General features: G+C 44.9%; 1 protein-coding gene across 1 annotated transcript in view; it reads left to right on the top strand.

Annotated features, from left to right (window-relative positions):
• The window catches only part of TTC21A (tetratricopeptide repeat domain 21A), a 427,059-nt gene that overhangs the window by 264,453 nt on the left and 145,670 nt on the right, over positions 1-16,936 (top strand). Inside the window, exon 23 of the mRNA XM_086941450.1 lies at positions 13,345-13,495. Within this exon, the coding sequence (XP_086797576.1) occupies positions 13,345-13,495 (151 nt within the window). The remainder of the gene's footprint in view (positions 1-13,344; positions 13,496-16,936) is intronic.

Raw genomic sequence — 16,936 nt, 5'->3', positions numbered from 1 at the left:
CCAGGGTCGAAGGAGAATGCCCTTTTTATAGACTGGTCAGAGGCATTTGTGTACGCATTTCCACCCCTTCCTCTTATCCCGAAGGTGGTGACCAAGCTATCTCATTCGCACACGAGAATGATCCTGATTGCACTGGACTGGCCGAGACAATGGTGGTACCCGGACCTTCATCACCTGTCAGAATGCCCTCATAGGAGGCTGCCGTGCAGGCCGACCTGCTGTCCAAGATGAACGAGAGGATTCATCACCCCAACCTTCCCTCACTGAACTTGGCAACATGGCTCCTGAGGTCCTCCAGTATGACCATTTAGGACTGCCACAAGACTGCATGTCCATCTTAAAAGAAGCAAGGTGGCCGTCCACTAGACACTCATATGTGTGCAAGTGAAAACGTTTTTATATATGGTGCGTTCAAAACAATTGTAACCCACCTAAGGGGCAGGAGGAGGTTATTTCACCATACCTGCTTTACCTGGCTAAGAAGGCTCGCAGTTTCCTTCCATTAAGGTGCATTTAGCAGCCATCACTGCATAAAGGCACTCGCCTTCTCAGTCTTCTTTCTTTCAGTTAAAGGTTGCGAAAGACTTCTTACAGGGTCTGAAAAAGGTCTACCTTCCGGTCCAGCCTCCTTCACCACCCTGGGAGCTGAACCTGGTGCTATCAAAGTTGATGGGTCCACCTTTCGAGCCTATCCACAAAACAACCTTGCAATACCTCACTTTGAAGACGGCTTTCTTGGTAGCGATCACCTCAGCTCGCAGAGTGAGTGAAATACAGGCCCTCTACTCTAAGGAACCTTATACTGTTTTCCATCTAAATACAGTGATATTGAGGACTCATCCCTCCTTCAGGTGGTGTTGGATTTTCATGTGAATCAGACCATATCTGTGCCGACTTTTTTCCCTAATCCCTCCACGCCAGTTGAGAGGGCTTTATACTCGCTTGACCTAAAAAGGGTTTTAAAATTCTATCTGGATAGGTCCAAGTCCATGAGAAAATCTGATCAACTATTCTTTAACTTCGGGTCGATCAGAACAGGTTTTCTAGCCTCGAAGAAATCCATCTCCAGGTGGATAGTTTCTTGCATCACGTTAGATTATCAGCTAGCACAAAAGCCCCTTGGGCCTGCTCCTAAGGCGCATTCTAGGTGAAGAAAAGCGGCTACGACTGCTTTCTTTCATAACGTACCGATCTCTGAGATCTGTAAGGCTGCAACTTGGAGGTCCGCCCATACATTTACGAGGCACTATTGTCTAGATTCAGACTCCAGAGCAGACACCCAAGTAGGCCAAGCCTTCTTGAGGAATTTGTTCAACACCTGGTTGTGGCTGTTGTTGTATGTTGGGTCATTCACTCTCATTTGCCTGCAGGTGGAAGATGGGTTTGCTATTCTATTCAGTGCTATGACTATTGATGAGGATCCCCTGGAACAGAAGGATAAGTTTCTTACCTGTAATCCTAGTTCTCGTCCAGGGGTATCCTCATCAAAGTCATAAGCAAACCACCAGGCAAATCAGATTTTCTTCATTGTTAAAGGATATCTTTGTGCCCTGATCTTAAGGATTAAGCAAAGAACAACTGAACTAACTGTCACCCCTGAGGCTAGGGGCCATGGCTGCCTTAAAGGCACGGTGCCAGTTTTTGTGTGAAAATGCATTTCTTTTCTATGCTGTTGGTTTACAATGCAGCCTGTAGGCTAACAATGTCTGCTTTTTTCTTTGCAGTGTTTTCGTGAGATTTACTCATTAAAAACAGAGTTCAAGTGCTACTTGCCCTCTTGTGTTTTTATGCATATACTATGTATTTGCAAGAGCAAGTTATTGGTTATTACATTGTTTAGCCTAGATGGGGGCTGCATTAGTATGAGGAAAACTTATATATGTCGATATATATAGAGCAGTATATATATATGTTTTTCATGTATCATTTTTATTATTTCTGGGGTCCCCACACATGGGCGGGAATATTCAGTGCTTAGGACTTTTATGAGGATACCCCTGGAAGAGACCTAGGATTACAGGTAAGTCACTTATACTTCTCTGTGATGGTACATATTATGAAAGATTCTTATGAAACCAGCCATTTTACCTATCAGTGAAATCAAATGTAGTCAACATATCAAATATGATTTTGATATTTCCCGATTCTCTGCAGCTTATAAAATAACTAAATAAGACCTAAAACATGCTTCTAAACAGTGCATCTTTAGACAAAAGACCACAAAACTGAAAAAAGCAGAAGGAAGAAAAGACATTGTTTTAGTGACATCTCTAAACAACAAAACTCAAGCAGAATAATGTTAGCCCAGTCTTTCTTGATGCTTCCTTGTATAACAAAGTTACATGTATTGGCCCCTTCAGGAAGAAATAAAAATGTATTTCTCACATCTTTTCCTTTTTTCGAATGGCACTTAGTTTGTGTTTGCAAAGGTGTTTTTTTTGCGTTTATATGTTTACATCGGTGATGGCTATTTTCCTTTTGGTGAGGTTTTAACAGTTATTATAGGTTTAAACCTAAAACCAGATAGCCTAAGCATATAACATTTAAAAAATCCTGCCTCATCGCTCTGATTAGGACTTTTAATTGTTCAACCTAGGGCTTCTATGCATTTGCAAAATTCGGTTTGATTGATATCAATGGGTCTGCATATCATTTGTAACATTCTACCTCTCCATTTTCTTTTAGAAAGGTTCATTATTAAAAATATTTGGTTCCAGTTGTGCTAAATTGGTGTTGCAATAATTTGCAGCATTCTGCTCCAATTCGCTCAGTGGGTTTGCATTAATTTATAACATTCTGCACCATTGTTTTCATTGGACTGGTGACAACTTGAAACATTTATTCTACACGGTGGAGCTTGTAATAATTTGCAACATTATGCCCCGAAGTTCTCACAGGTGCCTGCAACAATTTGCAGCACTTTGTCTCCTTAATTGTCAATTCAGCTTGTAATAAATGTGCAAAGTGTCTCTTTTTCTCATAATGGGCCATGTAATATTTTTGCTTCATTTTCTCCCCATTGTTTTTGTTGGAGCTTGTACACATTTTGCAATGTCTCGCTCTTGTTAAGAATGGTGCGCCTGCCTCACTACCCAGCACTTCCACAGGTGTCTTTACAAATGGAAGTGCGTAGTGTCCACAGTGATCAATTTTGACCCTTTGCGATTCACAATTTGCAAATCGCAATTAAGGAATCCCTTCCCATTGATTCCTATGGGCCTAGAGGCCCATAGGAATGAATGGGAAGCCATTCTCATTTTGCGATTCGCAATTAAGGAATCGCAAAATGAGTGCTATTTCAAGGGTGCAGGGGGGGGTCCCAAGGACCCCCCCCTGCACCCCTGAAATTTAACTTTAAAAAAAAATTTCACACACACATGCCCCAAGGGCATGTGTGTGTGTAAAATGAAACTTTCAAAAATGCACTTTTGTGCATTTTTGAAAGCTTTAGCAAATTTCCATGAAGTTCAACTTCATGGCACTTTACCTCTTCCTATTTGCGAATTCGCAAAAAAAAATATTCATGCATTGCATTTAAGAAATAAATTGCGATTTCTTAAATGCAATCGCAATTTAAGAAATCACAACATAATTGTGATTCCTTAAATTGCGAAAAAATAAAAAAAATGATGCATCCAAAAAAGGAAATTTTATTCGCAAACGGCCGAATTTTGCGATTCGCACCGTTTGCGAATGCAATTTACCTTGATGCATGTGGGCAAATATCTTTTACTCAACCCCATTTTCTCACCCTGTTAATTTGATATTTGACCATTGCAGACAAGTTACAGTTGGCTTGGAGCATGAGAAAACTATTATCCATGTGGAGAAGAAAAAAGTTGTAAAGTGCAGTTGCGCTTTATATCTGTTTCAGACGCATATGTTCGCTGTGATACACGCAGAAATGTGTTCAGATATGCGTAAATGGGAATGTATTAAGCACTATTGTAACTACCCAGGCATCCTCAAGCAAACCTATGTAAATTCCATAAACGCCTTAAATGCTTTGGGAACCGGAGCTTTAAATCATATTTCCTCATCAACCCACAAAGTTTAACTAACTTGGGAGGGCTGACTATGCACTTCAAACAGGACTTGACTTAACTGACAGCCATATCCTTCTTCCGGTATCTATTTTTTTTTTTAGTTTAAAGGCTTTATTAAGGTAGTAAAAACAATGTAAAACATTAGTACAAAATATTAGCAATAATTGGAAAAATTCACAACTTGGAATATAAAAAAGGCAAAATAACACAATATCCTATAAAAGAAAACTATACATAGTGAAAACAGCATTTTGGTGAATTTTAACGTAGAAGAAGAAAGAAAAGAAAAGGGAGAAAGGAGAAAAGGAGGAAGAAGAAGAGAGAAAAGTGCAAAGAGAACCGTTATCTATTTTAAATGTGTCTGAAGTTTCCCGTTCGATAACCAGAGCTATTTGTTGACTCTTAAAAAGCGGTTTCATATTCCTATTCAGCTTATCTGAAAAAAATAACTCTCCAAAATACAATTCCCAACGATTAGACTTTTTAGGCATCGGCGGTTGTTAAAGATTGCTGCTCACCCTCTCCACGCGCTATAGCAGATTCTACTGGAAGGTCAGTCACATTATCATGCACTTCTGGGACTGAATAGACCCCTGGTGGACCTGAATGACTAGCCGGGCTAGCCATTTACTGCAAATATTTTATAGTCCATCCTGTTCCACACTCACTGCCTCCTGTCTCCTTTCAGAAAGACAGACTTCTTTAAACAGTGTTATGCAATTTATTTGTTTCCAAGTGTTTCTTTAAGTATCATTTCCTGACCATCTCATCTACTTACTTTCCCTCCCTTTCGATATGCTATGCCTTCCTTAATCTCTTTCAAACTAGTTTTCTTGGCCAGACATTAACTGATGCAGCCCTCAAGGATTTTAAATTGAATCTTCTGTAGGCAGCTCCACAGGGATTCACACTCCTTTATTTGTATCTCAACGTGAGCTCTGTAGCGATCTCTAAAAAATGTTCTATTTTAAGTTTGTTGCTTTACGCCCAACATTGTATTTTGAATCTTTTACGCACCGATTTGACTACTTGTGTTTCTTGTGCAATTTATTAGTGCTACAGATTCACCAGTTTTGTAGTTCTTTACTTTCAATCTGTGTGCTTTACTTTACTTAGAACTCTAGCTCAATACATCTATTAAAGCTTTCATTCTCTGGCCTAGGCAAGACGTTGCTTCCACTCTGTCCCTTGACTATAGTGTACATCAGCTAGCAGCTCTTTTTCGAGGCTCTTAATTCTTAGATCAGATATGTTTTCATGTTTCGCCTGGCCTCAACATCCACTATGATGTACCTTGCAAAATGTCCTCTCACTATGGCTTTACCACATCTCATACCACCGAAATGTTTGCAGATCCCTCATTTACAGGCCCACATATATACATACTTCAGTTTTGAAGAATTATAAGCATCATTATTGTTCAAACCTTCCTTTTGAAAGACCACCTAATGGGGGTGCTGCTATTTGTGTGATAAATCTGTGTGTTAGTAAACCTGAGCAGTCCGATAACGACCCATTTTGTTTATTCCTGATTACTTACACCTATGCTATACTAACTAAAAAACGATCTGTTCCCAAAAAAATGGGCATGGTAAGTATATTCCCTAAAGCCTTGATGTTGCAATCGCCAACTATCCAATACATCAGACTCTCTCGACAAATTTCTTCTTGCACATTTACCATTTAGCACATAATGCTTATTGCCTTTCCCTATCTGTTTGTCCACCTGATGGTCAAGCATGATATCAAAATGTTCTCCCTATGTTGATGGTTTTACAAGCTCCTCTGCAAAGTTATCGTATGACAATGACTATCTAGGCTAGCAGCATAGATCCTGACAATGATAGCCTTTCCTCTTCTTTGATTGCTTATTTGGGCCGCCCTCTTCTCCTTTCGCTAGCTTCTTTGTTGACTATGAGCCACTGGTTCCAGTGACTGCAGATTGAGAGTAGTCTGTATTTTTCGCTTTTTTTAAAAAATCATTGGGATAAGTTATTCCATCTTGCCAATTGCCACTTTTGATCTCCATTGGCGACTTGAGTCTTGCAATAGCATTTTAGCCTATAAATCCCACAAAGTCTGAAAGACTCAAATTTGTTTTTTCTTGTACCAGTTTAGGATTTTATGTGCCAGTTTATCATTTTAACCTACCATAAGCTTGAAAGAACCGAACAAGAAAAAATTAAATGCAGAGAAAAAAGCAATACTGTGGATAGGGATAACTTTGGTGATTTGGTAAAGTGAATAAGTCTGGCCTTGACAAACTGCTACAGTGGTTATTTTTGTTATATTTTATTTCAAGTTTATGTCACAAATATAAATAGAAAAAAGGAAACATGCAGTCACCTAAATGTGGTCTCCATTTGCTTGCAATAAAAAAATAAAAAACATTTACTAATGTGGGGGGAGGAGCTTCGCTGCCAACCAAGATGGCCGCGTGAGCTCGGAGCTCGGAGCTCCGAAGACCTCCCGATCCTCCGCAATGATCCTGTGATCCATCCTGTCCCACGATTGTGGGAATCGGTTGCTGAGCCGGTCCTGAGGCGGCACCCGCTTTCGGAATGAAAATCGGACATTCCTAGACTCAGTTAGCTCGACGAATCCCGGAGGCTCCGCCCGCATCACTGGCGACCGTTGTGGGGTACAGCGGTGTCTCCACATGGTACTTCCCTGCCTACGCTTCTTCATCCCGATGGGTGCTTCTGATCCTTGAGCGCCTTGCTGGGCGGCCTCACCACTGGACTTTGGATATATCGTCTTGTGCATTGGACATACTACACTGGACTCTTTCGCCCCTGGTGTCCCCCCGTCCCGAGAGTGCCAACATGGCGGGCAAAGGAGGCTCGGACGCAGGCAAATCTCAGCGGCTCAACAGGAAGCCATCCCAGTCCCAGTCCACCATTCCGGAGCGATTCTCCCAGTCTAAGGGATCACCGGTACTGGCGGGTCGTAATAAGGACTCAGGAAGAGATGAATCGCCGGACGACTCCGAGATAACGCTTCGGGACGTCATGGGAGCGATATCGGGGGTGAAGACGGAGATGCACACTCTCCGCGAGGAACTGTCCAGCAAGGTTGACTCCCTGAAGATTGAGTTAAACCTCATCAGGACCGACCTCGGGAAAACTAACGACCGGGTGAAATCGCTGGATCTTAAGACTTCCAGCCTGGTCACGGATGTGTCTGATATACAGTTGGAGGTGCGCAACCTGAAAATGGCTAACGGAATGCTGGCGCGTCGACTGGACGAGTTCGAGGGTCGCGCGCGGCGCCAAAATGTTCGCATCACCGGTGTACCGGAAAAGGCCGAGGAGGACTCGACTGAGCTCTTTGTGGAAGAACTGGTGGTTAAGAACTTGGCACCGGGGGGCCTGAGCAAGTTCTTTTCGGTGGAACGGGCCCACAGGATCCCGGGTGGGCCGCCGAAATCGGGTGCCTCCCCTCGCCCCATCATCGCGAGGCTGTTCAATTACAGGGACAGAGACGCTATCCTGCAAGCCTCGAGGACCGCGGGCCCTCTCCGCTTCCAGAACTCTGATGTGAACTTCTTCCCGGATTTCACCCAGGCTGTTCAGAAAAAGCGCCAGATCTTTACGGGGGTGAAACGGAGATTGAGGGAAATGGGCCTGCGCTACTCTATGCTCTATCCTGCCAAGCTTCGCATTGAGCGTGACCACCGGACCTTCTTCTTTGACTTCCCGGATGAGGTGGGACACTGGCTTGATACCCTGCCCCAGGAACGACATGAGCCGACCGACCAGACGGAGGAGACCACCGGAGGCGCGGACGCACAGGAATGATTGTTTGGTTACTTGCCTTCCGAGAGCTGGGTTGCCGCGAGGGGCTTCGGCTTTTGACATTGCTGCTATTATTTTGACTCGTTTTGTACTTAATATGGGGGATGACGGGGGGGGTGGGATGTCTCCTTTCTCCTCTGTGGACTTCTTGTAGGTTAGTTAAGGGGCGACGGGCACACTGCTAGTTGGGGTGGATTATAGTCTGATGCAGGGGTGCAGGGTGGTGGGTAGTTGGGGTGTGTTTTTTCGTACTATCTCTTTGTCTTCTTCTTTGTTCTGGCTGAGGAACTACTGGACTGAAATGTTGTTGCTATGGGCGCTGTTGTGGGTGGGGGAGGGGGCGCGGACCGTCCTCGATGATGGGGGGTAAATCTCTTAATTTGTTGAGCTGGAATGTTAACGGGTTGGGGGACCGTATTAAGAGGGGTGTTGTGTTGCAGATGCTCAAGCGCTGTTCGCCTGATGTGGTTTTTCTACAAGAGACCCACTTGGTGGGACATGCCTGTAAGGCCTTGAATAGACGGGGATACAAAATGGTGGCACATTCAGGGTTCTCCTCGGGCTCCAGAGGGGTGGGCATTATGGTGCGCACGTCCCTCCCGTTGGAGGTGGAGTCTGTACTTGCTGATGAAAGAGGCCGATACGTGGCGTTGGTGGGCAAGTGGGAGGGCCGCACGTTAGTTTTGGTTTCGGTTTATGTTCCCCCGGGGCTGCAGGAGACTACTTTCAGGGACCTGGGAGGCGCCATTTTAGGTCTCCCCGAGGGATTGTTGCTGGTGGGTGGGGACTTCAACTCTGTAGTCTCGGGGGAGTTGGACCGCTTTCCATCCAGGGATCTTCGCCCCTCCCAATCTTGGCTGCCTGATTTTTTGAGTTCCATGGGGATGGTTGATTGCTGGCGATTGTTACATCCTACCCAGCGGCAGTACACTTTTCTCTCAGGTGCACACGGTAGCTTTTCTAGAATAGACTACGTCCTCACCCCGGCTGCCCAGGCGCAGTCTGTGTCCACCGCGCGTCTCTTAGCTAGGGGCATTTCAGATCATTCCCCGGTCTGGGTCTCGTTTGACTTCCAGATCCCCGCGTCTTCGCGAGTAGCTCCCATTAACCCATGGTACTTTCGCGATCCGAAGACCAGGGCTCTCCTGACTAAAGCTATGGACCGGTACTTTGTCGAAAATACTGGCTCCGTTGACTCCGCTGTCTCCCTTTGGGAGGCCTTTAAAACTGTGCTTCGTGGCGAGGCCTTCTCCCTGATTGCGGAGGCTCGCCGCCGCCGGGATGAGGACGTGGTGCGGCTGGAGTCTGATCTCGCTGACCTGAGTACCCGACTAGAGCTAGATCCGTCTCCCGACTTGATTCACGCTCTCTCCCTTAAGCAGTCCGAACTCCGGGCGACCACCACTGATGCAGCGAAGGCCTTGAGCAGGGAACAGCAGGGCAGGATATACGACTCGGGTGATAAGGCGGGCAAGCTCTTGGCATGGCTGGATAGACGGGAACTGGCGTCCCGGGTGGTCCCAGAACTGGTGGGTGAGGATGGTTTATCCCTGACGGACCCGGCGGCTATAGTTGGGTCCTTCGCTGAATACTTTGAGGGGGTATATACCTCCGCAAATCCTCTCCCAGAGTCTGTCTCGGCCTCCTTTCTGGAGGACATTGACCTTCCCTGCCTCTCAGATCTTGACCGGGAAGACATGGACCGAGACCTGTCTGTGGATGAGGTGGCCCTGGCGATCCGCTCGCTGCGCTCCGGCAAAGCACCGGGACCCAACGGTATCCCGGTCGAGCTTTATAAACTCAAGGCCGACGCGCTGGCCACACCGTTGCTTAATATGTTCCTTGAAGCCAGTGAGACGGGAGAACTCCCCCCCGACCAGAGACTCGCCACCATTGTGGTGATCCACAAAGAAGGAAAACCACGTGATTTGTGCCGGTCCTATAGACCCATCTCGCTACTGAACGCCGAACCCAAGATCCTGGCCAAATTGCTGGCCAACCGGCTGGCGGGTGTGATCGCGGACTTGGTTCACCCGGACCAGTCCGGCTTCATACCGCACCGGAACACGGCGCTCAACTTGAGGAGGCTTCACGCGGTCATGGCACGTGCTCACCTGCTTCGTGAGCCTGCAGTTCTCGCCTCGCTTGACGCCACTATGGCTTTCGACTCGCTGGAGTGGAATTACTTGTGGGCTGTCCTAACCAAGTTGGGGTTTGGGCCCACTTATATCGGATGGGTCCGACTGCTGTATACCGCACCGTTGGCTAATGTGGCTGTCAATGGTCGGCTGTCGGCCTCCTTTGCACTGCACAGGGGCACCAGACAAGGTTGTCCGCTTTCGCCGCTCCTGTTCGCCCTGGCACTGGAACCCCTGGCGGCTTGGATCAGGACGCACCCTGATGTCTCCGGGATTACGTGGTCACCTGGCCTTGAGGACCGAGTGTCGCTTTACGCGGACGACATCCTCTTGTATCTCACCTCTCCTTACCGCTCACTTATTGTGGTTTTTGACCTGTTGGGTACCTTCGGGACCCACTCCGGCTTGGTGATCAATTGGTCTAAATCCTCACTATACACGTTGTGTGGAGACACTCCGCGCCTCCCCCGTGGGTGCTCCATACAGATAGCCCAGCAGGGCTTTCGATACCTGGGCATTTACGTGTCGCGCGACCCCCGAGCCCGATACTCACACAACCTTCTACCACCGCTTGCGCGATTACGCAGGGATGTCGAGGGGTGGAAGAAGCTACCGATCTCCCTAATGGGTAGAGCCGCATTATTCAAAATGATGGCGCTACCTCGCTTCCTCTACGCTTTGCAAAATACCCAAGATCCGGTCCCGGCCAAATACTTTGGAGAGATTGAATCCCTGCAGCGCGCACTGTTGTGGGATGGGAGGCCACGAATCTCGTTGCTCAAGCTGACCATACCGTTTTACGACGGGGGTATCGCCCTACCGGATATGCGACGCTACTACTGGGCGTCCCAGCTTGCGGCCATCAACCACGGCCTTTATGGCCCAGCGGCCAGCCCGGGCTACGCCATGGATCGGTGGCTCGTGAACGATGGGAACTATTATAGAGCCCTATACTCCAGGTCCTTGGACCGGAAGCTGACGGGCCCCACCAAAACGATGGTACATATATGGCGCGCGGTCACTGACACTCTGGGCTGGAAAGATAGGATTACCCTGGCCACACCCCTATATGACTCAGACATACTGGGAAAGCTGTGGAAAACTAAAGGTTTTGACCGGTGGGACACCATCGGGATATCTAAGGTTGGGGACATGATGGCGAGGGGGAGGGTCAAGTCGTTTGACATACTACAGTCTGAGTACCAGCTGGCGTCGACGGAATATTTCCGACAGGCCCAGCTTAGTCATGCCCTCTCCCCACACATATCTGATGGAGATGCGATCCCTGAGTCATCACCCCTGGAGGATCGGGTGCTGGACGGCCACATGCCGGACAGCGCTATCTCCCTGACGTACAAAAAACTCATCAATATGAGAGTGGATTTGCTTGAACGATTGAGGTTGCACTGGGTGAATGATGGTGTAGAGATGGACGACGAGGAGTGGCAGTCAGCGGTCTCCTCCCCCAGGGAGGTGGCCATATCAGCGCGACTCCGCCTTGTCCAGTTGAAAATACTACACAGAGTGTATGTCACTGGCCCTATACTTATACATATGGGACTTTCCACGGATGGCCTGTGTCGGAGGGGTTGTGGTATGCTTGCTACTTTCCTGCACATCATATGGGAGTGTCCAGGGGTTGCCCGGTACTGGACGCGAGTGCATGAGGTGATGGAGGAAGTGACTGGGGTGGCCTTACCGGCTGAGGCCCGGCGATGCCTCCTCAATGTTTGGTGTCCGAATGATTATAGTGTAGCCCAGACCCGTTGGGTCACCCTGGGTAATATGGTGGCCAAGAGGGACATCGCCCAGAAATGGGGTGCACCTGCTCCTCCCTCCCTCAGCTTATGGAAAACCAACATGGACTGGTGCATGCTGCGTGAAAAGACGGTGTACGTGGCCAGGGGCAAGCCTAAAATGTGGAGGTCTGTGTGGGGAGCCTGGAACTCCTACAGGGGTGACATTTGCGACCCCCCAATAGAGACTGACTCTGAAGTCCAACCTTCCCCGTAGAGCCCCTTCCCGCAGTTCCAGATGGGCTATCCTGGCGTGTTACCCCCCAAGTGCCTTACTGTTGTCACTGCTATTGTGTGCTGTCTTGGGTGTGCGGCCCTTGACCCCCTCCCGCGGCGCAATTCCACTACTTCTGTACTGTCCTCAGCCACTCCTTTTTCCTTTTTGACTCCCTTTCGTGCCTAGCGCACGCCTTTTTCTCTTAGCCCTTTTTGGGGCTTTCCTATTCTTTGGTTTATTTATACTAAGTTTGATGCTATTGAAAATTAAACCTGATTGCTTCTGCGCACAGTATTGTGCACGATCTTACCTGCTACCTCAATGCTGCCTGGCCTCCGGGATATAAGGCTGAATAGCAGTGTACTTTTTACTACAAATAAAGGTTTTCCAAAAAAAATAAAAATAAAAAAAAAAAACATTTACTAATGTGGCTGCCTTACTAGTGATGTTTTTTTTTTTAAATAACCTTTTCAGTTGCGTTTTACTTTTTATTATCAAATGTGAACGAAACAAGTCATACATAAGCAAGCGCTCAAATTGCAGGCTACAATGTTACAATTTCACTAAAACACTTTATAACACCAACTTTAAAATGGAGATGGATCATACATGATCATCTAACTGAGCAACCGAGGTGCAGACAAAATAACTAGCAGGTATTAGAAGTGTATACAAAATAAGTAAAAACAATGAAACAGAATATAGTGGTTGTAGTGACACAACGAATGTATAAGCCACGTGAAGAGCCTGTCTGTTTGAGTGGGAAAGCAGCAATACTGCCATCAATGCACGTCTTCCTTTTTTATTCCCATTTGTATCTGACTGATGTGAGTTTAGTTAATACGAATCTTTAATGAGAAGTGACTGAGGCAAGTAAAGGAGAATATGGCAATCTTCACTGGCACCACTAACATAATAGGCGTTTTTTTCCAGTGACACTGATGCTGAGAGGGATGCCTAAAGCTTGTGTAATTCAGAAGAAACTGTTTTGTGATAATGAAGGAGAAAGCTGAAAGCTAACAACTGGCTGGGGAGGATGAGGCCAGGAGATTGCCAGGAGTTGGGCATATTTTTATGAGATGTTTTCTTCTTTGAAATGGTTATTGCGAGTTATGGAAATCGGTGCTGATGGAATCACATTTCCTAATATATATTGTTATTGCTATGAAAACATGTCAGATTCTTAACCAGAATTGGAAGTACCTTTCTTAAGGATAACTCTCTCATTTATAAGTGTGCATAATGATTATATGGTATCTTCTGTTGCTTCTGAATGGTCAAGATTTTTTTTGTAGTGTGCTCGTTGACACGAGTTTATGTGCTGTTATCCAATACTCTGTTTTTTTATAGACAATTTCATAGTATTGAGCAAGCTAATTGATCTGCTGAGAAGAAGCGGAAAACTTGATGAAGCTCCCGCCTTTTTTGACTTGGCATTAGCCAAATCTTCCCGAATTCCGATGGAGCCAGGTTTTAACTACTGCAAAGGCCTTTGCTGCTGGTAAATTTCTTCAGATAATACCCATGACATGTTACAGTATGTTTGCAATGGATGACAACAATGTAATAATAAAATAATGTTTACATCGAAATTCCTTTAAGAAGTTAACTAAAAAACGTAATGTGTTTTATGACATCATGAACAAGATGATGTAGTATTGATGTCCCCTAATTCCCGTGTTGGGCTGAAATTGTATTTGTGAAGTTGAATTTGGCAGGGTATAAAGTGTCAAACAATAGATTGCCTCAAACAAACATTCTCTTTTGGAAGGATTTATTTTGTGAAAACTGCAAAACAAAATAGATTGCATTAAGTGATGTGACTCCACATTTACCTATGTTGTAGTGACACATTTTATGTGACTGTGCTGAATCCATTTGGAATGTGTGCAGTGCACAAATCGTCTTTGGATGGGGAACCATTCATATAAGTAACCTTTGCATTTGGCCATCAGTTGCTTGGCTTGTGTATATGTCATGATGAATCTACAAAATACTCAGCCAAACGATACGTGCAGCATCTTCCAACTTGCCCTTTACTTTACTGGATTGTCAATCAGTCATACTAGTCTTATCTGATGGATACTTCTTCCTGCAGGTTCCTCACATTATAACCGTTTTCCCCAACAATAGTATCCAGCACTGCCAGGTGACACCAATGGACTCCAACTGCAACCCTGCCACCCAGGATATGACATCTGAGAATGTAAGGCACTAGCTCCTGTTTTCCCACGCCTCATCAGTGTGGGTCCTGAGCTCTTCCCAATGACTCACAGTCAAAATTCCTGAGCTTTTCACATTTAGTTCTAATGCCTCCCCCTGAGATCTTGGGGTTCACGCCCTGTCACAGGTGCCGCAGAAAAGGAATCCTTAATGGACGTGCAAAACATCAGTTTATAGTGTCTAGACTGTGTACTGATCATGGAGGCACCTGAAGGCCATCAACAAGCAATAGGCCAAACGTTGTGTGACCAAGGTCTCCAAGGTATCTGCTGATGGATTCTGATTCTCCTTCCCATAAGTACACTGGGAGGGACTGATTTCCTAAAAGATATCCCAAAAGACCTCAAATAGCAAAAAGCGCTGTAGGAAGGAAAATGTTCTTTTTTGGAAATGTGCCCTTCCAGCAAGGTCAACCCTGATTTTTTATTTCGATTGGTTTATTGTGCATAGAACTATATGCAGTTTACCTCTTCCAACCAGTGGTAAAGTGCTTTTACTTGCTTTTACTCTCCCTTCACACATATTAACATTGGCTTAAACCTAATGAGCACACTTAATTTCCTTATACGTCCCAAGTATATGGTACTTCATGTAACTAGGGCCTGTAAATGAAATGCAGCCTGGGTGGGCAGGTTTAAACTGCCATTTCGACCTAGCAAAAGCAATCCTTTGCCAGGTTTAAACCTTAATTTTTAATATGTATAAGTTACCCTTAAGGTAAACCTTTAATGACCATGATGCAAGGTGCATATTATTAAAAAGCAGGACATGTATTAATTTTAGATTGGCAGTGAATAACCTACAAAGTCGTTTTTCACAGTGGCAAGGCAGGCTCTCCCATTGGTTAACACTGTTTTACACAATTTCCTTTATTAAGTGCTGTGAGGAAAAGGGGTGTATTATATGGTATGGTATTGTAACCTCACTGTGTATTACATTTACCAACCCTTTTGTAACCCTTGGTTTTCATCTGTCAAGCCCTCAGCTCAATCCTAGTTAGCTGTAGCACAGAGCAGAAGAAATAGACAAAACATGCATGAAACCCAACGCCAATTTATAAAAATAGACTGCATTTTTGTAAGAACGTAGACACTAGAACAAAAAAGATCCACCGTAGGGTTCCAGAGATATCAAGTTTAAATCAATAACACATTAAAGCAATTTCACTCAACCGCAAACAAACCTATGGCAAAGTCAACGAATTAGGCACTTAGAAAATTTTTCTGTCAATGGGGTCAGTTAGATGTACATGAGGCAACCAACTCCAGCAGGGAGCTAGTCAGGGGGACCGACAAAGTTTTCAAGAGCAATTACCTTCCCAGATGAAGCAGTCCGTAAACAGTTCCAGGCACATTATCTGCTTTGCAATGGCTTCCTATTGAGTTGTCCTGATGAAAGGGATGAAGGATGCTAAAGATGCTCCCGGGATGATATGGATGCAACACGATCAACTGGATTGACAAGGGTCTTGCTGCAGGGATTCCTCGGTCCATGAAGGTGATGAGGGCGTCTAGGTTGATGTTCCATTCAGTTGGCCCTTTTGGTTCTCTTAGTTTGATTGGGCTGTGGAGATGACTTCTTCCTGAGCTGATTATTAATCCAAAAGCGGCTTGTAGGAGACGCACACCTGGTAAATGAATATAGTCCATGTCTATATGGGTGGGTGTTCATCGACGATATCTTCATTCTTTGGAATGGATCCACCGCTCAATTACTGTCAGCCATTCAGGATTTGAACAACATCAATGAACGCATTCAATTTACATACAACATCAACGAAAGTCAATTACCTTTCTTGAATGTGTTAGTCATGAAAGAAAACGACAAGTTACACACAACAGTATTTCAAAAATCCACAGACAGGAACAATCTATTACACCATCAGAGTTTTCACCAACCATCGTTGAAAAATCACCTTTCATACTCTCAATTAATCCGAATCAAAAGAATCGCCTCCTCTCAAGAAATGTATGAACAACAGAAAGAAAATATGATCAAAAGATTTAAGGATCGAGGATATCCAGAAACCACGTTGAAACACGCTGTGGACAGAATAGAAACTATGAACAGACAACAACTATTAACACCAACATGCATAAGGGAAGAAAGGAGATCAGTATTCACTCTTAATCCACGGTTTGCGTACGAAAGAACTAGAAATCTTAAAGAATTGTTGAAATCAAAATCTACCTTACCTCTCAAAAGCTACAATGGCACGGTACCATGTCACAACTGTGTAAATTGTAATTCAATTATCAAAGGAAATGAAATCGATCATCCATCAAGAGGAACTAAAATCAAATTAAAAGTCAATGGCACCTGTGACAGTACAAATTTGATCTACATGTTAAAATGCCCGTGCGGTCTTCCATACGTGGGAAAAACATCAAGAAAAATCAAAATCCGCTTAACGGAACACAGAAGCAATATCAGATTGAAATCCACTAGTACATTACAATGAACATCAACACAACCCTAGCCAGTTAAAATATTGCATACTTGAAATGATACCCATATTGCCAGGAAGAGACAATGATCAACATCTTTTGAGAAGAGAACTTTATTGGATACATAGACTTTCATCGACCGCGCCAAGAGGATTAAATGAACGGCTGGAATTCAGTTGCCATTTGTAAATAAGCTTTAGAATATGTTCAATATGTTCACCATGTCATATTTTTTCTAACGTCACTTTTTATTTATATTCAGTTATTCCTTT

This window comes from Lissotriton vulgaris, chromosome 10 (assembly GCF_964263255.1).
Source record: "Lissotriton vulgaris chromosome 10, aLisVul1.2, whole genome shotgun sequence".
In the NCBI taxonomy this organism is placed as follows: domain Eukaryota; kingdom Metazoa; phylum Chordata; class Amphibia; order Caudata; family Salamandridae; genus Lissotriton; species Lissotriton vulgaris.
Note: the sequence above shows the minus strand (reverse complement) of the source record. Positions and strands in the feature narration are given on the sequence as shown.